Source organism: Eumetopias jubatus, unplaced genomic scaffold (assembly GCF_037043125.1).
Source record: "Eumetopias jubatus isolate StellerSeaLion01/CBP00866 unplaced genomic scaffold, mEumJub1_p1.0 scaffold_84, whole genome shotgun sequence".
Classification (NCBI taxonomy): domain Eukaryota; kingdom Metazoa; phylum Chordata; class Mammalia; order Carnivora; family Otariidae; genus Eumetopias; species Eumetopias jubatus.
This window is the reverse complement of record NW_028274890.1, coordinates 444,323-469,688: the sequence shown is the minus strand read 5'-3', so window position 1 is coordinate 469,688 and position 25,366 is coordinate 444,323. Positions and strand designations below refer to the sequence as shown.

General features: G+C 48.9%; 1 protein-coding gene across 1 annotated transcript; it reads right to left on the bottom strand.

The window, feature by feature from the left end:
- Window positions 1-215: 215 nt before the first annotated feature.
- On the bottom strand, window positions 216-22,929 carry LOC148161725 (putative phospholipid-transporting ATPase IIB). The gene is made up of 4 exons (XM_088020609.1): window positions 22,910-22,929; window positions 22,592-22,734; window positions 3,715-3,827; window positions 216-542 (listed from the first exon to the last, which is right to left on the bottom strand). The coding sequence occupies exons 1-4, from the start codon at window positions 22,927-22,929 to the stop codon at window positions 216-218; spliced, it is 603 nt and encodes a 200-aa protein (XP_087876735.1).
- Window positions 22,930-25,366: the final 2,437 nt, after the last annotated feature.

Genomic DNA, 25,366 nt, shown 5'->3' with positions numbered 1-25,366 from the left:
GCCAGCAGCTTTATTAAGATCTGACTCGGTCACAAATCAGTTTACAAATCAGTAAAATTCTGATTTTTCTCATGTGTTTTCCAGTAACTCAACTCTTAGGCTTTCTGGGGTAAGTGGACACACCAGGACCAAATGCACGAATCTGAGAGAGCCATGTGGCCTTCAGGCCTGGAGCTAAGGCACCATTAGACACGATAATAAAGCTCTCCTTGCATTCATGCCCCTGGAAGAACGAATTCTTGTGCCTCTGATGCAGGTTTGTATCTGACATCCTCTAAGAGGCCCCGACTGACCTCGTCAAGGCTGGCGGCCTGGTAGGTGCGGTTCCCGTCGCTGAAGTCCTGGTCCGCCTCTGCGTACTCGGCCTCTGCGATCACGCCGGCTCGAGGCTCATACACGGGGGTCACGTTGTGGCACAGCGCAATGGCCTTCACAGCTTCGTGGACTCGACTGCTAACACTTTTTCTCACTTTGGGAGCTGAGGACTGGGCCTTTCTTGGTGGTGTTGAACTGGTAGCATTCCCGCTAGCTTGAGACTGCATCTGATAAAATACGAACGTCACAAAATTAAAGAGACAACGTAGTTGATACTGGAGTTACCAGCACGTGTGATTTTTATGAGTGCATCAGTGAGGGATGAGACAAGCAGCTCTTAGGGAACGGGCTCGCTCACGTGACGTGTCCGTGCTAGCGCCGTAAGCACTCGCGTCTCCTGGTCGGCACGGCTACCAAACTGTTGCAGTACTTAGAGTCGGAGGGTTTTCCTTTTCTACATTCACTTGATCCATAGCATTGGCTTGCTAAGTCCGTAATAAGTCATGTTTGTTCTCCTTGTAAAGATGGGGTGAGTTAAAGAGCAAACCAGAGCCATATGCTCCTAACTGCTTTCATGTTTCGTTAAAAAGTGCTGTACCTGAAGTGGACTAAAGCTAAAAGCAGGAAAAAATACTTACGAATCTTCCTTTAATACAATAAAGGAATCCAGCCTGTCACAGCCTCTGTATTAAGAGCTAGTTTTGTGCATGACAGTAACCCCGGCATCTGACGAAAACTGATCCTCACCTCCTATTTCAGACTCTTGCGCTCCAGACGTGACTCCCCGCTCCCTCCATTTGGCTCCCCCCGCACCAGGCTGCATTCGAGGGCGCTCGCCTCCGTCAGTGGAGTGGCCATTCCCCCCCGCTCCAGGGGGAGGTGGAGCAGGACCACAGAGGCTCCTCGGTTACCTTCATGGCCACTTGTGACGGCCCTCCCGAGAAAGCCAGGCTCTCGCTTTTGGACGGGGCATGCAGAGCCACCGAGCCGTGACTACTCTGCCCGTGAAGTCACAGTGCTGTCTAATGAAGGGTTTGCTCGTGCAGCTCAGCAGCTGGCACTGCCTCTCCCCTGCGCTCGCCTCCCACCCGCCTGCTGCTTGCACGGCAAAGGGAGAGCGGCACGCAACACGGCTGACTCCCCTTAGGACTCTGTTTATCGATGGCTGTAGAATTTCATTTCACACAAATGCCATTAAAGATTATGCCCTCCATCACCAAATGCTTCCGGAGGGGAAATATAATCAGATTATGAAAGATTCATGTTACATTGCAGTGGACCTGGTAGACTATTATCATCTTAATAAAAAGACAGAATCTCAGGAATAAAATCAATTTTACAAAAGAGTACTATCTAACCAGCCAACCAACAGACAGCTTCGAAAAAAGATTTTTAAAAGACCTCCTCCGTGGAAATAAGTATTAAATATCTGCTATTTTTATACACTGACTCATCCTTTCTGTTTCTAAATTTTCTAGAAAACAGCTTATTTGGAGCTATTAAAATCATATTCATGCATAATGTAAATTTATTTTTTAAAAACAGATTTTACCTGGTACTGTTTCGACCTAGACCTAGATTACCAGGAGAAGGGAAGACCTATTCCTTCTCCTTTTTAGATTTTCCTTCTGTTAATAAATGTTCTAGGTTACAAAATGCTCTGTATTGCACTGAGTGACATCCAACTGAAGAAAGGGCTTGGTTTTAAGTATATGTGTGCTTGTGTAAGTGATCATTACATCCAATAAACACATATGCATTAGATACTTTTCTTTTGACAGCGTCTTGAAAAGTAAAGTATACACCGTTCTGGTAAACATTACAGAAGAAAGAGGTTTTCACAAACTGAATGTAAGGCAGACAGTACACCTGAATTCGGTCAGAGCAGAAACTGTTCAGGGCGTGTGTGGCTCAGCCCCGTCTGTGGAAGTCAAGTCAGAAGTATGACCATCAATACACAGGGCCTACAGCCTCTGGGGGCGCCGCTGCCAGACGGCCCGTGGGAGCCTCGAGGCGGCAGTGGTCTGTGTACATGCGAGGCCCCGCTTCCCTGGGGGGCGGGTGATGGCACGTTTGCACCTGATATATGCTGGCCTGTTACAACGGGGGTGCCCGAACCTCACAATAGGCCAGCAGAGAGGCAGAAAAGCAGCCTAGGGAAGTGATGGCTGGCACTGGGTTCAAACCACAGCCTTGTGTGTGCAGCATCTTAGACACCCTGGGCTTGCAAGGTTTGGTTACCCAGAATCAGTGAATTCAAATGAGTGCAACACGAACGCTACCTGAGAACAGGCTAGGGGACCTCTGCGGCCTAAACTGACCTTTGCAGAGTGGCCTGTGTCTGCCTGCCCCACACCCTGTCATCTGTGGGAACACGTGGCCCTGTGGGCCCCATGTCAGGATCTGGCGTGTCAGGACCTTCCCGGGCCACAGACGCACTTGCAGAGCGCACGGCCTACCAAGTCTCTGGCAAACACTGTGGCTACTAGGCTGTGTATTTCCTGTTCCTGCAACTTCAGAGAGCTCCTGAAGCTCCAGGGAAAGGCCAAGACTTAGGATATACGCCCCCTGCCTCCACCCAAGGAGTCCTTATCTGATCCAGACACAGACGAGGTATTTGCAGATGAAATAACATGACATTTGAGTTTCACTTCACAGTGATATGGTGAAGGAGGAGCAGGGCTACGGAGGGAACCAGGTCTGCGGTGCATGGACAGCTGCTGAGGCCGAATGACAGGGACATAGGGCTCACGATCCCGTGTGTCTACTTCTGTTTATGGAAAAGGCAAGAAAATATGAGAAAGTCTTACTAATTATGAAGAAACCCAGAGGAACTGGTAAGAAACACCTGTGATGCAGTATTCTACTTAATAGTCTTAAAAATACTACCTATCCTGAGTAATCTTTTGGAATATTTCACTAAGAAAATTATTTAATATGAATAAATGGTTTAAGGTCATTATATCCTTTCTATTATTTTACAATATAGAAATGCTCATTCAAAATTGTTCAGTGGCTCAGTCGGTTAAGTGGCTGCCTTCGGCTCAGGTCATGATCCCAGGGTCCTGGGAGCGAGCCCTACATCGGGCTCCTTCCTCGGCGGGGAGCCTGCTTCTCCCTCCCCCTGCTTGTGCTCTCCCTCTATCTCTATCAAATAAATAAATAAATAAATAAATAAATAAATAAATAAATAAATAAATAAAATCTTTACAAAGAATAAAAAAATAAAATAAAATTGGTTCAAAAACTGCTTCTTGATTTATAAATTAAAACTGAGTGTTTTAGGACATTCAAAGATGTTTGCCGATTTCCAGATCAGCGGATACAGTGGGTTCAGGCTGGTTCGACAGAGCCAGGCACTTTTGCAGGCAGCTCCCGTGCGGATGCCAATGAGCTTACCTGTGAGTATGGATTCCTGAGGTGGCTCTGGATCTCCTCCATCGTGTCTGCTCCATAAGACACAGTCCCCAGGTGCAGCCTCTTAAACACCATCTCGTTCTGGGTGAGGGTTCCTGCAACAAAGACCAGGTCACAGAGGAAAGCTCATCAACGGGACCAGGACTCCCCATCCCGTACGTGGACCTCCACGGGCCGAGCTCTCATAGCGGGGCGCCCCTCGGCATTGAGAATGCTCTGCTCTGTAATTCCAGCAGCTAGGAATGTCCTTCCCCACTGAGGACAAGTGTCCCTCCCAGATCCCTCCGGAAGAGCGCGATAACGTGAAGGGCTCTAACTACCTGAAGAAAGTGTGGCCTCTGTCTTTCAGTTCAGATGCATTGTTTGGTACAAATATAACTTCTGCCTGTTCTGAAAGAGACAGGCGTGAAACTGGAAAACAGAGTCACTACCTTTGTAAGTATACTCTAGAACACTGCCTGAGAAAGACATCAACTAGTCCCAAATTAGCGTGCCTACCAGTTTTTTAAAAAAAACACCCAATTTTGAAAAATTAAGTATTTTTCATTGAACAGAAACAGATGCATTTAACCCTTAGCACCACTTGCATCATGTGGAGCAACAGAAAGGTCAGTGAGCAGGGAGGCACGTTCTCTTTAGCTGGGCTTCTGCCCGGTGAGCTGCCTGGAGGTGCTCACGTCCCTCCAGATGGCCAGGGCTCACTCCTGGGGACAGCCAGTCCATGTAGGCCAGGCACTCACGTGTGCTTGAGCATGAGGAAGTGCTTCACCCCTGGTGTGTAAGGAAGTCAGTTAAGAGAGGAGCACGCACAGGTCAATTTTATGAGATGTCTTGGGTCTGCCAAATACAGTGAAGTAACATCATGAAAGGCAGCGAGACGTTAACATTATTTCAAAAACGGTGAATTTTCATTAAAAGTGACACATAAATTCACAATGGTACACATCTTCATGACTCTGAAAACCCTAAACATTGTGTATGTGTATCACTTAATATAAAAATGCACACACAATACGCACATAGGATTTTTGCTTACTGGGTTTTCTAGAAGTAAAGCAACCTGGGGAAGTGTGAACACCTGTGAGCATGGGCGTCAGGTACGGTAACGAAAAGTGCGGTCATGTAGGCCCCCGGGCTTTTCTGCACTTACCTCACAGCTCACAGAAGGATCACCCACTGACTGATGTAATTATCAATGTGGGTATGAACAATCCTATCCCCACTCAGAAGCTGGGCTTTCCACACGGTTACAAGGCACCCATAAAATATTACCTAACTTCTGTTTTCTTTGGCACATGTGATGTGGAAGATATAATAAAAAGTGTTTTCACATCTATCCATGACTCCATACACATTGGTGTTCAAAACAAAATAGCTCAGAACTCCCACTACAGGACAGGAAGGCTACGTTAACATAAAGGAAAATCCGTATTTCATAACACTGTTTCAGAGACTGTTTTGAATAACCTTCTTACAAGAATGGATAGAATACATACATTAGGGTCTCATAAATTTCAAAGAGCAGCTCTTCTCAGGGATGCTGATCAGTTTTAGAAATTTTGCTTTTTCAAAATTCTATTTAGCCCGTTTAGTACCTCAATTAAATGGCACCTAAGTTTCCTGAAATCAAAATTATGTGAGAAGTACAGTTTAAAAGGGTTTCCTGGTTATGTCATCCTCATTAAGTAAAGCAGAATTAATTAAAATAGTTTAAAGAATGTAATTAAAAACAATTCAGCTTCCAAATGAAATAAGGAAGTTCTAGAAATTATTTACATCAAAGATTTGAGATGAAGACGATAGTTACCTATCATCAAAAGCTAATGAAATTGTACATTAATTCCTGTTAGAATAAGCACCAAGCTCACCTCTGTTACGTGTGCCCAAATGAGCAGTTCCCTGAAAATTTATTATTTAAAAAAAAATATCTTACTTATCAGATTGACATCATTAAAGAATTTCCTGTAGACACTTTTTCCTCTGACATACACTGAATGTGAGGCTTCTAATCTATGGTGGGCTGTGGTATGAGGCAGTTTATAAATACGATGACAATAAATAATACTTTTCAACCTTTTTATTACTAAGAATTTTACACGTATGGCAAAAATAAGAATACTACGCCTGCACAGTTCCTACCAAGAATAAACTACTATTTCTTTAGGTTTGTAAACCACTGAACGCAAGTGGCAAAAGACCCTAAGCGAAGGGTGCTCTGCCCTGCTCACTGGCTCACACCGCGGGATCCGCGGGGATGGAACGGGGATGCGCCCAGTTCACCCAGTGCGAAGACCCACCGTCTCACAGTGCTGTTGCTGGAACTGGATGGATCACTTCCGTGTTTCTTTTTTGTGAAAACTGAAGGCTGACATACACTATCTGTTTCAGGTGTACACGGCAGCGGTTCGCTATTTTTATACAAAATGCTCCCCGTCTGAGTGCGGTCGCCATCGGTCACCGCACAGCCCTAGTACAGTATCACCAGCCACACTCCCCATGCGGTACTGTACATCCCCGGGACTCATTTGATAACCGGAGGTTTGCGGCTCTCCACCCTCCTCCGCCCCCTCCCCTCTGGCAACCACCCATTTGTCTCCATGTCTTTGAGTCTGTTTCTCTTGTGTTTGGTTATTTGGATTCTGCAACTTTGGCTTTCTCGGACTCATTTCACTGAGCATCATACCCTCTAGGTCCATTCTTTTTGTCAAAAATGGCAAGATTTCATTTTTATGGCTGAGTAACATAGGTCTCTACCACCTCTCCCGTATCCATTCATCTACGGATGGATGCTTGGGATGTTTCCAGATCTCAGATGTTGTAAATAATGCTGCAAACATAGGGGTGGTGTGTATCTTTGTGAATTAGTGTTCATTTTGTTTGGATAAACACCCAGAAGTGCGATTGCTGGATCACATGGTGATTCCTTTTAATGTCTTGAGGAACCTCCACACCGTTTTCCAGAGGGGCTGCGCCCGCTTGCGTTCCCACCAGCCGTGCACGGCGGTTCCCCTTTCTCTGCATCCTTGCCGACACCTGTTGATTTTAGCCACTGTGACCTGTGTGAAGGAGATGTATCATCGTAGTTTTGATTTGTATTTCTCCCACGATTAGTGATGTTGTGCATCTTTTCATGTGTCTACAGGTATTCTTTGAAAAAATGTCCTTTCAGATACTCTGCCTATTTTTAAACTGGGGCGTTTTAATTGTTTGATACTAAGTTGTCTAAGTTCTTCATATGTTTTTGGATATTAACCCCTTACAGGATGGATGACTTGAAAATATCTGCTCCCATTCAATAGGTTCCTTTTTCATTTTGTTGATGGGTTTCCTTGGCTCTGAAGAGGCTTTGTAGTCTGATGAAATCCCATTTGATGGAATCCTGTCTGTTTATTTTAGCTTTTGTTGCCCTTCCCTGGAGAGACAGTTCCAAATAAATGTTGATAAGGCCGATGTCAAAGAGATTACTGCCCGTGTTCTCCTCTGGAACCTCTGGTTTCTGGTCTTCAGTCCTGGGTTCATCTTGTGTGGTGCGGGACAAAGGGCCGGTTTCCTTCTTCCGCACGCTGCTGTCCAGCTCTTGTGGCACCACGTGCGAGGACACTGTCCGCTCTTGCCCTCCTCGTCCTGCCTTAGTTGCCCATTTACGGGTGCGGTTTTTTCTGTTCCCCTGGTCTGTGTGTGTGTCGTGCTGGGGCCACACTGTTAGGATTCTCTGGCTTTGCAGACATTCTAGGGTCTAAGGTGTCACCATTCCCAGATCTCATGGTGCCCAGCTCCACCCACTCTTCCTCTAGGATGGTTGTTCTACCCTGTGGACGCACAGCCTTGGCCTCCCCTTCCGCCACCTGGCCCGCACGCCCCCTGACCAGCAGCACCCGCCCCTGCCGGAGCGCCCCCTGAGCGCCTGACTGCGGGCACTGCCGCCCCCCTGCCGCCCACCCCCTCACCGTGAAACACCGGCTGAGGCTGGCGAGGGGGTCCACAGGCACGCAGGCGGAGGCGGGTGACGGAGCTGCCCCACACGCCGCCCTCATCATGCTCCGTCCTTTCTGCCAACCCTCAGACCTCCTCACACCAGCCGCACAGGTGTGGTGCGGGGGCTCTGCCGCGGCTACATGTACTCTGGGGCCCTCACCGCTCATCCCGACTTGCGAGACTCGGGAATGGCTTCTGACCTCCTGACTGGTGCCACCTTCCTAGAATAAGGACCCTTCATTCTCCTCCCTCCCTCAAACACAACCAGCAATGTCCACCGTCTACATGAAATGTCAGCTGGGCAGCGCACTTCACGGCTGCTGGGACCTGCCAGGCCCCTGAAATGCTAGACGATTACAGAATTAGAGCTCTCCAGTTTAGAAAATAGCAACTACCAGGAATCTCAATGAAATGATAGGAAAAAATAAGAAACATATGCATTTCATAAGAAACTACTCTAGTTTAAAGAAAAAACTGCTACCTCACAAGGAAATGTGTGATTCCTCCCCCTGGGTGGCATGCCTACCATAGGCCTTTCTCGTGTCCGCCAGCCTCCTGAGTAAGGGCTGCTGGCCTCTCTTCTGACTTCTCCTGCAGCAATTCTGGATTCCACAGCGGCACAGGGGGCTGCCCGCATCCCCTGCCTGGCACCCCACTGGCCATCCCTATGTCGAGTGGCGCAGTATCAGACCAGTGCCCGGCACCGCGCAGCATATCAGCTTCACGTCACCGTCATGTGTGGATCTGCACGGCCAGCATGGCCATCAAGATGCAGAGGCGTCCCATCTGCACCAACATGGTCCTCACCTGCATCCGTGGCCACATCCACGCCCTCGCCCACCCCTAGTCTGGCACGACCCATCAGTTCTTCACCGCGCTGATTCTGTTTGTGACAATGGCCGTCCAGGCTGCCCGCCCAGCAGACATGAAAGTCCGACCCTTGGCCTTCTTAGACTCCATGCTGGCCTGGGAGCTGGGTCATCTGGACAGCCAGGAGAGGTTGGAAGTCTAGGGTCCCCACTTGGTCTTCGGAGACAGAGGGTGGGGCCTTTGCTGAGCACAAATGGACAGGGAACACTGTGCAAGCTGCTGCTGCACCATGCGCTGACTGGACACACTTACATGTGGCCATGGGATGGCCACCGCCGTGGTAACTCCTCCATCACATCATCATGGGGCCACCTGTGCTGTGCTTTCTCCAACGGCTGGAATGGAAGCATGAGTGTTCCCGTCTTGCCAGGCTGCTCCTTCGGTCACAGAGAGCAGCTCTTCTCAGCCTGTCTGTGCCCACTGGCATTTCTGCATCGCTGGCTTCTCCAGGCCCCAGTCTGGGCACGAAGCGGAACACCAGGGAACTGACTGCTGGTCCTCCTGATGGGGCGAGCCTGCCTTCCTCCCTCCCCGCTCACGGTCTTCTTGTGTGCGCTGCACGTAGCACGTCAGGTGCGTGGTGTGCTCAGCAGGACAGACAGGGAGAAGAACATCCACTCCATCGTTCTGGAATTGGAGGCCTTCATTTATATTAAAAGTTGTAAATACTTGTTGTACCCTCTCACACCCTGGGATCACCTAGTTTAGGTATATAACCTCTTCCAACTTTTCCACTGGTAGAGACAAGTATGCATTTATAAACTATTTTTTCACATGACTACACACAGGGGTATTCCACGTTATTTTTAGGGGGTATACCATAAACCCAGTATGGTACACAAGGTTCTGCTGGATCTTCCTCCCAAACACGGATACTCAGATGGTTTAAAATTTTTTGTTATCACCAAAAAATGCAGCTACAAAACCATTATTTATGTGGGGTAGATTCTTAAAGATGAGATTTCGGAGAGTACAGTTTGAATTTACATATAGGGCCATGCCAGTGACCCACACGTTATACTGACCAGGATGCCTTCCGCCCACATTGGGTGCTCAGCAAGGCCGTCGACTGGCATCAGCTCAGAATCACAGAACTGTTCAGAGGCACTTGCCCTAAATTATGTTAAGATTTGACAGTTACACATTTACTTACCTAGTGATAAATTTACATTTATACTGGTCTCCTTATGTAAATTCTACTATCCATATATACCTTTTTTTTAAAAAAGATTTACTTATTTATTTTGAGAGAGTGAGAATGAGAGAGAGAGAGAGTACAGGAGAGCGGGGAGGGTCAGAGGGAGAAGCAGTCCCCTCGCCGAGCAGGGAGCCCGATGCGGGACTCGATCCCGGGACTCCAGGATCATGACCCGAGCCGAAGGCAGTCGCTTAACCAACTGAGCCACCCAGGTGCCCCTATCCATATATACCTTGCAAATGCTCACGTTCTTAAGAAGTCTTGAGACTACACACTGTTATAATAAAACATTTTGGTTTTAAATGAATAGTTTTTCTTTGAAGATTGCATGTATTTTACATCAAGGCAGCAGAGTGGGTAGGACCTCCAAGGTGCCCATGAGATTAGGTCTCCTGCTCCACGGCCTCAGATCAACAGGGTGGGGATGCTGCGTTCAGGCTGGGCAGTGGCTCTGTGTCTGACTGTGTGCATCCCAGCAGACCCTGAGCACTGCTGCCCACTCACCACCTGGGGGATTTTAAATCCTGATACCCAAGTCACAGCCCCTTATCACCTGGACCAGAGTGCCCGGGGAGAGAGCTGGTCTCTACACAAGGCAATGGTGGTTCCACGCAATATCTGGAGTGTGGGAAAAGGAAGGATCAGCTTCAGAGAATTAAGAGGAACGTAAACCCCACACTCCTGTGCCTCGGTGTTAAGACACCACGCTTCCAGCAATCGGTCCCCCTCACGTTGATTCTTTCCCTTCACCATTGAGTATGCTGTCAACTGGATCAGGGCCAAGACACCGAAGAGACAAAGCTCAGTGATGGCTGCTTGACCTCGCTCCCTTTCAAACGCACTTCCATGATCACCTCAACTGTACCGTGTGTATGAGAACTATGTTTATTTCACGCTTGGTATCAGCGTGTCCTCCTCCCACACTCTCCACTCATCATGGAAAACGGAATTGAAACACACGATTGCCTCCATTGCCAAGGCGGTGACATGATACTGCTGTCCAACAAGCACGTCCCCATGACCCAGCGTGAGCGAGCCGTCCCAAGTCACAGCCAGCCTGTCTGGGAGAGGGTGTGGGCACGCCCAACTCACAAACCCAGACAGCATGTGAACAAAGGCGGGGGCGAACACACGCTTACCACGAGTTCACAGTCCGCACGACGTAAGGAATACAAAAGTGCATCGAAGTAAAAAGTATGACAAAGAAACCCAGACCCCTTGGCTGCATCAGTACCGCACGCAGCAGACAACCAGCCACTGGAAGAAACCTGCTACGACACTTCACCGAAGACACAGGAATGAACAGGACGTGCGCAGAGGGCACAGGTCGGACTGCGTTCTCCTGCGTCTTCTCCAGGACCCGGGGTCACACTGGCCTCTCCAGCACCAAAGATTCTCCTAAAGCAGTACTGCAGGAGACCTCCTCCTCACGCCGGAGGAGACATTGATACGTGGAGCACGGCAGCACGCATGGCCTCTGGCGTCTGTAAGCTCGGGCACCTGACACTGGGGATGCCTCTGCTCTTCATGCACGTGCTGACTCTGTCAGGTCATGAACCTCTGCTTCCCAACGGCAAGATTAGGAAGTAATTCTAAGGTTCATGGAATTAAATATAGTACTAAGTATAATGATTGAATGACACTTTAGTTTTATCAAGGCAAAATATGCCTAAGCACCTGATTTAGCTACATCTCGTCCTTCATTAAGCTAAGTGTAATATCACATATTTTAACGTCCCAAATGTTGGCAAGGATGTGGAGAAAGGGGAACCCTCCTACACTGTTGGTGAGAATGCAAAGCTGGGGCAGTCACTCTGGAAAACAGTATGGAGGTTCAAGATGTTGAAAATAGAGCTACCTTACAACCCAGCAATTGGGTATTTACCCAATTACTAAATACCCCAAATACTTTGGGGTATTTACCCCAAAGATACAGATGTAGTGAAAAGAAGGGGCACCTGACCCTCAATGTTTATAGCAGCAATGTCCACAATAGCCAAACTGTAGACAGAGCCCAAATGTCCATCGACAGACGAATGGATAAAGAAGACGTGGTCCATATACACAATGGAATATGACTCAGCCATCAGAAAGGATGAATACTGAACATTTACATCAATGTGGTTGGAACTAGAGGGCATTATACTGAGCGAAATAAGTCAATCAGAGAAAGACAGTTATCATATGATCTCACTGAAACGAGGAACTTAAGAAACAAGGCAGAGAATCATAGGGGAAGAGAGGGAAAAAAATCAAACAAGATGAAACCAGAGAGGGAGACAAACCATAAGACAAACCTCTTACCTCTAGGAAACAAGTTGAGGGTTGCTGGAGGGGAGACGGGTAAGTGGGGGATGGGGTAACTGGGTGATGGGCAGTAAGGAGGGCACGTGATGTAACGTGCACTGGGTGTAATATGAGACTGACAGATCACTGACCTGTACTTCTGAAACTAATATGTTATATGCTAACTGATTTTAATTATAAATGAATAAATAAAGAGGAAGGGGAGGTTTGGCAGAAAGATACAGGATGCTGACACCAAAGGACAGAAACGGAAACAATTACATTACTGTTTCTCAACCAGATGAAAAAGTTTTCTAGCTAGAGCCCAAGGCTGGAAAGCACTGAACAAAAAAGCAGAAGACGCTTTGTTACGTAATACCCTCCTGTCCTGAAAACTGGATCTGTTGGAAAAACTGTTTTTTTTTCTTTTTTTAATTTCCTGACTTTGCAGACTATTGTTACTTGTGGTACTTAACACGGATTTAGGAATACGCGAATATTTTTAAAAGCAGATGACAATATGTTTAGAGAAAAACCACGTGTCCCCCTGAACTGGTTTTTGGAGCCACGCACGGAGTTATTAACGGCTGGCGGTCAACGCCACGAGGCAGCCTCGGAGTGCGAGCAGGAAGCCGCGCTGCGGCGGGAAGCGCACCTGAGACACGACGGGGTTGTGTGTGGGAGGTGTGGCTGACGGTTCTTCAGACACGTACCTCATCCTGCCCTCAGGTGTGAGCCCCTCTGCACCTCTGCCTCGGTGGGCCGGAGAGAAGCAAGGGGAACCTGGGCGGGTTTGTGGAGAGGAAGGTCTACAGACTTCCATGCTCATGCGGCTTCCCTGGAGGGGCTGACGAGGAGCTGGTCCCGCTGGGCGGTCCCGAGGATAACCAGGCGCCGGCACACGGATGCTGCTCTAGTATGGGAGCTGACCTCAGGAGAACAACGCTGACTTAGAATGTCTTATGGCCAGACGCCCGACTGTGTGCAAACGCACCCGGGACACCCTCGGGGCGCGTGCTGGAGCATCGCTCTCACAGTGCTGTGTGTGCGTACGTGTGCATGTGCACATGCGTGTACACAGGTGTACCGACTGCGGGGATAAAGCAGAACATGCAAGAAATTTCAACTACAAATGTGAGAACAAGAAGTGCCAGGAACTGACTTCCGGCAATGTGTTTTCTGTCCCAACCCGTCTGCGTTTCTTAAGGGAAATGTCCAACGTACCCCAAAGCGGACAGAATGGCATCATGTAAAGTGGCGAATGGAGGCCTCACATCAGCAAGGACCACCTCAGGGCCACGCTCCTGGGACCTGCCACTTCCTGCCTGAGCGTGTCAGCTATTAACAACAGAAGGGGCTGCTACAATAAATGTAACCCCCATGTTATCACAGCAACAAACAGCAGGAGCTCCTCAGCATCAAATACCAAGGCCAGGCCTGGTTCCCGTTGTGTTTCTACACTGTTTGCTTGAGTGTGGGTCCAGGTGAAGCCTCCTGAGCCCAAGGCCACAGTCTTCTCTGCTCTCTCGTTCTTCCTTGTAAATGAACTTGCTCCAGTGTGTTCCCTACGGTCTGGACTTGGGTGCTGATGGGCCTCTGGGCTCTGCAGACACTCTGTGCAGAGGCAGAGCCCCTCTGTCAGAGGCACATCCGCCCGCCTCTTCCTGTGCCAACGATCAGGTCCTATGCCCATTAACCCACCACAGCTTGAGGGTGGCATCTCTCTGAGTCACATGGTAGATGGTTTACTCAGAGCATCTTGCTCCCGAGACTACTGAAGACGAGCATTCTGGCATTCCCAAATGCAATACTCCATGTGGACAGCAAGTATTTTCCAAAACCAAAGGCACATCATGATTACTGCTCCGATCACAGACTGTTTCTAGACAGCAAATCTGGAGCTGTAGAGTGACTGCTATTTTATTTTATTTTTTATTTATTTATTTTTAAAGATTTATTTATTTGAGAGAGCAAGAATGAGAGAGAGAGAGTACATGAGGGGGGGAGGGTTAGAGGGAGAAGCAGGCTCCTCGCTGAGCAGGGAGCCCGATGCGGGACTCGATCCCAGGACTCCAGGATCATGACCTGAGCCGAAGGCAGTCGCTTAACCAACTGAGCCACCCAGGTGCCCCGAGTGACTGCTACCTTAATACACTGCTTTAGCTCACTGTCCTCAGTCAGCCTGGTGATAGCATTTTAAGTTCTGAGATGAAAACTCCAACTACGCAGTTACGTTTGCTTCCTGCTGCCGTTTGGAGAACTCTCTAGAGTAATGCACAAAGACCCCTTGAAATTATGGGAGGCCACAGAGTTCCCATAGACACATACAAGCACATGCTAAAATAGTAAATACACTGTTGCATTTAAAAATTTAGTTTAAAATAATTAAAAGATAACATATCCAGATTTAAACTATTTCTTTCTTCTTTTGGGCTTTGTTTACATTTATTTTTTATTTTTTGGGTTATGTTTATAAAGATTTTTATTTTATTTTTTTATAAAGATTATTTATTTATTTATTTATTTATTGAGAGCGAATGGTAGAGAGAGAGCACGAGAGGAAGGAAGGTCAGAGGGAGAAGCAGACTCCCCGCTGAGCAGGGAGCCCGATGTGGGACTCGATCCCGGGACTCCAGGATCATGACCTGAGCTGAAGGCAGTCGCTTAACCAACTGAGCCACCCAGGTGCCCTATAAAGCTTTCTATTAAGATAGATACCTAGAAGTTCTTTATTCTGGTGCTTCATGGAGCCAAAGAGAATGAAACAAAAGACAAGTTTAGAGTAGTTTCTGAAAACTCAGCAGTTTAAAAAAAATGATCATTTTAGGTCTTCAATGTAGGTCTGTGATCCATCTGGAGCTAGTTTTTGTGTGTGGTGTGAGGTAGGGGTCCCCCTTCATTCTTCTGTATGTGGACGTCCTGCTCTCCCTGCCTGTCAGTTGAAGGGGCTGGTCCTCCCCAGTGAGGATGGCGGCACCCGTGCTGGAATCCAGTCGACCGGCAGCGTCAGGCTTTAGTTCCTCCCGGCACACCGTCCTGGCAGCCTTATTGGAAGTCGTCTGAGTGTCCAGCTAGGGACTGATGTCCGGACTGTGGATGCCACCCCCTCGATCTCAAGGTCTGTCCTCACACCAGCACCATCCTGTCTTGATCCCTGCAGCCTGGTGGCAGGCTCTGGGATGAGGAACTGTGGAGTCCTTCCATTTGCTCTTGTCCCAAGATTGTTTACACCACTCTGGGCGCCCACCCTCCCTGCATTTCCACAGGAATTCTAGGATCAGCTTGTCAATTTCTCCAAAGAAGGCAGCTGGGATGTTGAGAGGAATCGTGTAGAATCTGTAAATCAATTTGGGGAATCCTATTGCCATCTTAACACTATAAAATACTGATTTCATTTTTTTGATGCCATCATAAACAGAATTGTGTTCTTAATTCTATTTTTGGATAGTTCGTTGCTAGCGTATAGAAATACAATTCATTTTTGTATATTCATCTTGTATCTCAAACCTTACTAAATTCATTTATTGCTTCTAACAGATTTTAGGGGATTCCTTATGATTTTCTTTTTTTAAAGATTTTATTTATTTGACAGAGAGAGACACAGTGAGAGAGGTAACACAAGCAGGGGGAGTGGGAGAGGGAGAAGCAGGCTTCCTGGGGAGCAGGGGCTTGATCCCAGGACCCCGGGACCATGACCTGAGCCAAAGGCAGACATTTAACGACTGAGTCACCCAGGCACCCCTCCTTATGATTTTCTGTTTGAAGACCATGTCACACACAACTAGCTTCACTCCCCTTTATAGCATGGATGCCTTTCTCTTCTTGCCTACCCGCCCTGGCTAGAACCTTGCTCATAGCAGCATTCTTCCAAACAGAAACAGGAAAACCTACACTAATGTCCCTCAACTGAGATGGAAATGAAATGTGGTCTATCCACATGACGGAGTATCGCCTGCAATAGAAAGCAGTCAGGTACTGAGACACGCGACAGTGCGGGTGAACCTGGAAAGAGTCTGCTGAGCAAATGAAGCCAGACACAGAAGGCCACACGGTGTGAGCTTCCACTCCTGGGAGAAGTCCAGCACAGGCAGACCGGCTGAGGCATACGGTCGACCAGGGGTCACCGAGGGCTGAGCGAGGGCAGGGAAGCAAGGGGGCTGCTGCTGTGCACCAGGTGGCCTTGTGAGGGAGCTCGGACCGCACTGACAGCACACGGTGGTTGTGCCCAACGCTGGCGCGACCTGCCCCAGTGGCCTGCCGTCCGAGTCAAATGCTGCATCTGGTACCCTCGTCCTAGTTGCTGATAAATCACGTTTTATGGAGGTTATAACAGACATATTCAAACAAATGACTATCATTTCATCAAATAAACGATGAAATTTTTGGCTCAGTTATTTTGCCATTTGGATGAATGCATCTGCATCTCGCTGGGTGAGAGACTGGGTTATGGATGCAGACGCTCCTTTATGTAGGGGCGCGTATCTTCCAACATACTAAGGTGAATCCTGGAAGGATCTTTTTAACTTTCAATGATGTTTCTATTTCACAGCAGACCCTGTAAAACGCTGAGCAGGAAAGTCAGGGCGAGTTTGAGACTTTCTACACCCTCTTGTACAGCAGGGGCGTCTAAGGTTAAGCCAGTTACTAAAAGAGTCAGTAATGCAAAACCGCTTTTCAAATCTTAAACAATTTTCATGATTTCAATCAATTGATAGGTCATACAATTTTTGTCATCTTAATTCAACTGTTAGTATGTCCCAAGTCTGAAGCTTCATGATAGGGATGGGCAGACGCCACCAGAAGGCTTCCCCGCGACCTGGCCGTTAGGAGAGCGCCAGGGACGGAAAATGTCTTTGGACAAAAGGCGTGTTTTGTGATTCCTGAAGAAGGAAAATGCTGTAGCTCCTTAATAAGGCAGAGGGCTCTGGAGGACGAGCAGCAAAGCAGGTAGAGGGGAACTCAATTTCTAAGGACAAAGTCCTGCAGGAACACGTCTCAGGGCAGCGACGGAGACGATTCACAGGCAGGCAGAGGACACGTTGCTGGAGACGCAGCTGCAAAGTGTTCTGACCCAGTGTTTGGCGGGTGGCGCGGCCACACCGCAGCTCGTGTGTGGGACAGCCAGGGCGTGGCAACCACACAGAAACAAAGGGAAGTCTGCCCGCGGCACACTGGGGACAGGCCACCCACCCAACCCCATGGACTTCCAGCGCAGGCTCCAGGCCGTGAGCAATGATCACGTGAGATCAACACAAAGCTACTCAGACTTTACCACGAAGCAATGAGGGATGGAAACACAACTTCTAATACCCTGCAGACTGTGGCCATATTCTTTGTTAATCTGTATTTGCTGTAAATGAGGCTTTCTCAGAAGACCGCGGTTCCCAGTACAATAGGCCTCTGTTCAACCACTGCCTGCATCAAGTGCCTCACCTGGGGTGAACAGCCCAGCACACACACAAGTGCGCGCTCCGGTCATGCACAGTGCCAGACCCTGCAGGTGTGTTGGCGCCAGAGGCCCCAGCTGTCGTCTGCAGGCCAGAGAGCCTGTGCCTGGCCCCAGCTTACAGGGCCCCTGGCTTACGGGACATAACCCCCAGCTCCAGGTCTCCCCGGCGAGGCACGCACGCCATGGTCCGCTGCCCCTGCCACTGTGGACACGGCGCTTCCCGCTGCAGAGGATGCGGCCTTGGGAGCTGACACGAGCCGGGTGCAAACCGCACGGCCAAGCCAGGTAACGGGTGCTATCGACACGGTGTGCATCCTAAATGACCTGTCTCAGGGCGTGGTTTGGGAATGCTCTGTCATACAGGAGCATAAAGATTCCCAACAAAGGAATTCGCGGCTCGCTCTAACAGGCTGCAGCCGGAGCGAAGTTTTAGGATTTCCGAGCCCTCCGCAGCACCGCTCTCAGGAGCAGCCGGCGCAGAGATGGGGGCTCCCCAGCGGACTCGGTGCAGACGACCTGCCCTAGCATGCCAGCGCCGTCTGCTCAGTTATCACGGCACGTCCACCATTTCTGGGCAGTGTCAACATGCTCTGCACCCTGGCAGCTAACAGATGTCTGCTCTTGTCGAATGAACTGCTTCATGTTTCACGCACTGCTGGCCACACGCGTCACTATGGCAACATCATTCATTTCAGATCTTACCGGAAACGTGCACCCCAATCAAACCTAATTACACCACACCGCTTTCTTGACCACAAGAAGGAAACTGTAATGCAATTGCGGGACACTTCGTTCTCTGTTCTGCTGGGGCAAACGAGAGGCCGCGTGATGGACGCTTCTTGTCAGAAAGCGTATTGATGAGGCACAAGCCCGATCACGATCACACCGAGGACCGCCTTATGGGCAGGTCAGCAGCGAAAGGCTCCTCACACAGCAGCTCATTCGATTAAGCAGATGATGTCTGCATACGGTCTTACACCCCAAGTTCTCTACCCTCTGCCAAACCACCACCCCCGTCAGACCCTCTGCGATGGTGGAGCCCACCATAGTGACCACTGGGCCCCGGCCAACTGCAGAGGACCTGAATCAGTCACACGACGAGACTACTACAACACAGAGCACAGTTACTTCAGTCCCTGCCGGACGACGCTTCCCAGTAACAACAGATACACAGCTGCGCCGGACCCCCCGGCAGGGCAGGTGAGCGCAAGTTCGAGCCATGCAGCCCTCCCGGCAGACAACGCATGGCTCTGCTCGGAGGCTTGGGGGTCCCCGGAGGCCGCCCGCTGCCCAGAGGTGAGGGCCCAACCCCCGTGTGCCGGCGGCCTCCATCTGTGTGAGAAGCTGGTTTCTAGACTAGTCCTACTACGTGCTGGCAGTGTGGTGACAATTACACAACTCGTCCTCGATGTCCTTCTCCTGCGATTTGGTCCGTGTGGCCTTTAGAAGCAGCCAAGGCAACACTCCCTCCTGAGTGCCCTCAGGGAGGAGGACCCGTGAAGGGCAAGTGCCCGCGGCCCCATGGCCCCAGGGCGAGGACAGGCACAGGGCTGGCACAGCGTGTGGCTCGCCTGATGTGCCGTGGGTGGCGTTCACCTTCCGATTACGGAGAAAGGGTCTGAAAAAGCTCAAGACCAAAAATTTTTAAAAACACTAAAAATGTTTAAAACTCCATGTGGCTCCAACACTAGGAAGTGGTGACAGAGGGTCCCTTCAGTGACTTCTGGAACAAAAAGGCCTTTTGGAAAATGAAATGTGTAAAATTCTCTCACTCACATATTTTATATAATGTTCTGTAATTCTTTTTAAATCTCAGAAGCCCAGATTATTTATTTTTGCTTTGTGAAAGCAGCAGAGTGAGACATGAGGAAAATGGGGTTTTACTTTATGACTCTGGGCAAAACCACTCTTCCTTATCCTGGATGGAACTCAGAATTCAAAGACAAATGGAGGAGCTATGATGAAACAAAGGAGAATGATGACCCCATCACCATTTAAAATGCATACTAAAAAGTTAGCATTTTAAGAAGAAATGATGTCACAAAATCCTTCTTCCCTTGCTGATATCACACATCCAGAGACACGGGAAGAGGAGAGAGAACCAGTCACTCTCAAGCATACTGTGTGCTGACATATGCTTCTCGTTTGCGAACCGACGTGAAATCACAGGCACCACACTTAGCTGTGTTACATGCAGATTTCAGTGGCCACGAGAGCAGGTGGGCTGCAGACAGGACAGCCCAGCCCGCACCTGCTCCCCGGATAAGCACGCCGCGCACCTCACACACAGGGCAGGAGGGGAGCACAGAATTCCGAGAGGGGAAGGCCCCAGACCTTTCTGGGTTCAACATTAAACCGTGACACCGTCATTGCTAGTTAGCATTCAACTGCAAACACTCCACAATTTATGCATTGTACTGATAACCGCTTTTGTTATGTTCAGTCTGGTTTTGTTGTCCAAGATGATGCCATGGACATCCCTGGGCTTGTCTCCTGCTGCGCGTGCGCACGTGTCTCCTTGGGGAGCAGGAGCCAGAGGGGCACCGCGGTGCGCAGGCTGTCGGGGCTCGTCCGTTCGGACAGAGCGGTGGCCACCAGGTAACGCTCCCACCAATGGTGCAGACAAGGTCCTGGGGCAGTGTGCGCCTCAGACAGGTCGGACTTTTCCACACGGGGTGTGGCACTGAGATGCCCACCCTCTCGCTTAGCTCCTGCTCAGGTCTTCAAACTTATATCCATGCAGGCTTTACACAAGTTCTGCTTGGATTTATTTCTAATTACTTTATACATTTTGCTGCTATTCTAATTGGCCTTTTTGGAATTAAGTGCCCCCACTGTTGCTGGTATGTGGAAATGTAGTTTAATTCTGACACTGAATTTGCAGGTGTGACTAAGTCCTTCTGTCATGCGGCACCCTTGCCTCAGGGCTCCGTTGGGCTTCTCTGTGAACACGCACAGATCTGTGCACTTGGGGCACAGCGTGCCTGTTTGTGCGGGACTCCGAGTGCATGCTGCTGTTCCTGGTTTCCGATTGTATTTATGCACAAGGTCCAGGCTGCTGAGTGCAGGGCTGAGCATAGCTGGGCTTTTCCTGCCGCCGGTGGGCAGCCTGACAGCCTCCCGTGCCGCCCCCCACAGACCTGTGTGCTGTAAACTCACAGATTCCCCAGGACGCTCTTCTGTGGGGTCACTTCAGGAATCTTTTTGAGTTTGGGTTTGCTTCACTCCAGCTTCTCCATCAAAATAGTCCCACCTGTCTCCCAGAAATAACTCAACCTCTGCGGAGGCACGCCTGCGTGTCTCCCACACTTTATTCTCTGGATCTTTTCCTGTCGGCTCAGTGAGGATGGGAAGGGAGAAATCTGATGGCATTTTCGCAGCCTACCTTCTTGAGTCTGAGCTCCTCGTTACTTTGGAGTTCTTCGGACTTACGAGCATCACCTGACGGGACAGCCCCCGACGTGCCATAATGACCAACCCTGACCACAACCAAATGCCGCTGGGGTGCCCGGCTGGCTCAGTCAGTGGAGTGTGTGACGCCTGATCTCAGGGTTGTGGGTTCGAGCCCCACGCTGGGGATAGAGATTACTTAAATAAAAACAAAAAAACCCACTCTAAATTAAAAAACAAAACAAAACCACGTGCCACAGGCAACTGGATTTTGACTGGAACTGCAGTAAACCTATCACTTCATCGTGAAGGCAGGCTCTACGCAATCCCGTATCTTCGCGCTGGGGACCTTGCGCTGGAGACTGCAGTCTGTCCCTTCACTGGTTTACGTCTTCCTTCACGTTTCTCTGTAAGGTCTGATCATCCTCACACACGCCCTTCACTCCCCTCACGTCGGTATGCCCACGTGTTTCACACGTGCTTGCGCTACCACGAGTGGGGCCTTCCCTCTTCCGTCCACTTGACACGCAGGGAGCTACTTTATTATTCTGACCTGTGACCTGACACTTCATTGGTTCGTACTCTTAGCAGTTGATTCCCTTGGTTCATTATTTCATCTACAAATATTTGCTCCATCTTTCAGGCAGAGAGCTTATTTCTAGTTCTTGTCTTACTGCAACGGCCAGAATGAAACATGTTAATAGGGCGGTTAGATTTCTCTCTTTCCAGACTAAGCTTTTTCTAGTATTTTATTAAAAATAATGTTGAATTTTACTTGAGACACATTTTATCATATTATACAAGTATCCTTAGTTCTAGTTCACTAAGAATTACTATGAGATATTTTTTAAGACTTATTTATTTTAAAGAGAGAGCATATGTGACTGAGGAGAGAGGCGGAGGGAGGGAGAATCTCAAGCAGATTCCCCCACTGAGCACAGAGCCCAACACGGGGCTTGATCTCACGACCCTAAGACCATGACCGGAGCTGAGATCAAGAGTCAATGGGCAAGGGACTGAGCCACCAGGTGCCCCAAGAGTTACCAGGAATTTAAACTATGAATGAAGAAATCAGGAAGGGATTTCACCTGTTGCTAGGATTTTCACTGGATTCAGTTTATGTTTTATTTATTATGTTAAGGATTGACAAGGATTCTTTGATGGAATAAGGGCAAATAAAATTTGGGGCAGGGACCTGAGGGTGGGATAGTCACTTGGAAGGCTCTTCAGGAGAACATTACTGTCAAAAGACCAAACCCACACACATCGTGTTACATTCTTCCAACAGCTCACAAGTATCATCCTGTAATAAACAGGCAAGCAGTATTTCCTCTCCAGAAGCCGCACTAATAAAACAAAGAACGCTATGGCAGCAGAGAATCAAAAATATATAAACATGTCATTTAAATCTCTAAGGATTTAACATTTTGCTAATTCTAATGATACTGTGTTTATTCAAAGGTGAAGGTTAGTTGTGTGCCAGTGTTCAGCGGAGTCTGGAAAATCCTAAATTTGAATGACTTCAATACGCCGCTACACATGCACGCACGCACACATGCATGCACACACAGACGCGCCAGGGTCACCCTGCACTGGATGCCGGTGAGCGCACACAGGCACATGCACACCATCGTCACCCTGCCCTGGACGCCGGCGAGCACGCAAAGGCAAACATGAACCAGGAGCAGTACCTGTTTTGTCCGTGAGCAAGTACACCAGGCGCCCCAGCTCCTCTGGGATGGTGCTGGTCCGCACAACCGTGCCGGGGATGCTCTCGTCCTTCATGATCTTCCATCCATATGCGGCTTTGCCCATGTCCAAGTTCACACGCAAACTGCCAAACAAAACCGGTTCATTACAATCGTTAGCAGGGTCCAAACCTACACGATATGTTCAAACTCACGTTTTCCATACAGGCGTATTATCTTTAACCTCATGGGAACTAAATAGGTAATACTGTATTTCAGACTTTAAAATAAATGAATTTGTTGACACTTAAGCCAACAAACCTTTTGAGGCCCCTTATCATGTTTGTAGGCGACAGTAAACAGGCTCCTCATCCTGGTCCTCCAGTGGGGCGTGCGGAGGCAGATGTGGGAGGAGAAGGTGGATGTGCGTTAAGTACCCCCGCTCAGACACAAAGGAGAGGGTGCGTGTGTAAGGGGTTTAGGCAGCATCCCACTCGGAACAGATATTCAAAATGCATCATGACCTTGATCCGCTCATTTTACAAGAACAAACAGGATGCTCTCCTGGGACGATGAATGCCGGACCGAACACATCCTGGGAAGACTAGGCCCCTCACAATACCAGGCTCCCGAGCAGGGACCTCCCTGAGGACTGGGGCGGTGGTGTGGCCTGAGCAGAAGCACAGCGGGGGAGAGTGGCAGGAGGTGGGATCAGACGTGGCAGGGGCCAGACCATGGTGCAGAATGTGGGTTTCACAGTCAGGGCAACGGATGAAGGGCTCCTCTGTGACCCCAGCGGCACTCAGCTCCCTGCGGGGCTTACGGACGTGCTCACTCTGCTCCCAACTTCACACACAACCAGCTTTGCTCTCGTTCACATTCAGACTCAAGACCATTCAGATATGCTTCCAATTCTAGAAAAAAATCTGTGCCTGATTGGATTTTGTCAAGAAAAGAGCAGATGTGGTATGTGATATACCTACACAATGCAGGGAAGCTGTTGACAGTCACTCATTATGACCAACACGGCAATTCATACAGATCTACCTACTAAGAAACGCACCCTTGAGAAGCAACGTGGAGGACTCAGAGTCAGTGGAGAGAGTCCAATTTGTAGGTAAGTTAAAGAAAATTAAAATAATCATAATGAGCTATTTGTCCATAAAGCTCACATCTTAAAAATCCTAAGAACTCTGAGGGTCAGAAAGAAGAGTTTTAATTGACAAGTACACAGACTTCCACAGGCAGGCAGGAAGTTTTCAAGAGTTCACAGGGTGCTGCTGGGCTTGGGGCGGAGTGGAAACCCAAGGAGCACCTTCTGGGTTCATCTGCGGTGCTCTCTTCAAATCATGAACGGTTAGGGCTTAATAAAACCACTGCTATTGTCACATAGCTGTAAGAATTTGTTATTTCACGAAATACTGAGTCACAAATAAACGTCAGTGGACTATTTTTGGCTGACGGCACACACCCTCAAGGCCAGTGAACAGAGAATGCGGATAATCTTCAAGGAAAAAGAAAACACAAGTTCACTTTACAGGTGAAAACTATCATAGAAAATGTATCTTCAACTAAGACTGAAATACCACACAGGAAGCAGAAGCTTGAGTTTACACACATTGTATATTTTGGTCAAATGTTCATATAGTTTGCTTTTTAATGTTAAAAATCTCTAGAAGCTCAAACCTCAAACACTAAGTTGACAGAGTAAGTATAATTATCATCACTATACTTAGTAATGTGCTAATTTATAGAATTTTAAAATTTAGACCTCCGCACGTCTAGTAAAGTACTTTACAGTAACATGACCTATGAACAAGAAAACATTAAGCCTACCATTTTGAGAATTACAGAGATAGATCAAAAGGTAATGGATACCAGTTCTCTTAAGCTCATTTTATTGCTAACTGACCAACTGTGATTTTGTGATCAAGAGATCCATTTCAAATGAAGTGGAAAAGCTGTCTGCCATTTTAGACAGTCACGTGAACAAGAAGGCCACGGTGGCCCTCGCTGTCACACACACCGAAACGGAGCCCCTGGACTCTGCGCAGCGTCAGGAGTGTCAAGAAGGGGCGCCGCAGCCGAGCACAAGGCTGACCGGGGAGCAGGCGCCTCCTGGGGGCTCCTTCCTGACCAAACAGTCCCACCTGGCCTCACCTCACCGCCGGGAAATGTCGGAGGAGGGAACCCGAGCCCTGGAGAAACAGGAGGCCTATTTCCCTCAGTGCCACGGTGGGGCCAGGACCCCACTCAGCCCACCCGCTGCCTGCTGCATTCAGACTGTCCTGTGATACGACGGTGCAGTGGCGCTGGGCGGCACTCGGGCTCCCGGCTGAGCCAGGCCCTGCGCCTGCAGCGCTCCCCAGGGAACGCAGCCGCCCAAAAGGGCTCACACACTCCTGCCTGACTGAGGCGTATGTGTAGATCTTAATCTGAGCAAAAGAAAAGTCATTTTAATGAGAAGTTCTATCAAAAGTAATCAAAGCTTTTTCCTGTAAATTGTCATCTGTGGGAAATGGCACAGATACCGTTTTATCTGAATCTCCCCGCAAATTTTTCATTTTGGGACATCTTTAACCTCTTTTTTGGGGTGCGGAGCCCAATGTGGGGTCTAAACCCATGACCCCAAAATCAAGACCCGAGCTGAGACAAAGAGTCGGATGCCCACTGAGGAAGCCATCCAGGCGCCCCATCCACCTCTTCCTGACACACCGTGGATGGCAAGGGATGGCACCAAGATCCTCACTGGCTGCACTCTCCCAACGCTGGGCACGT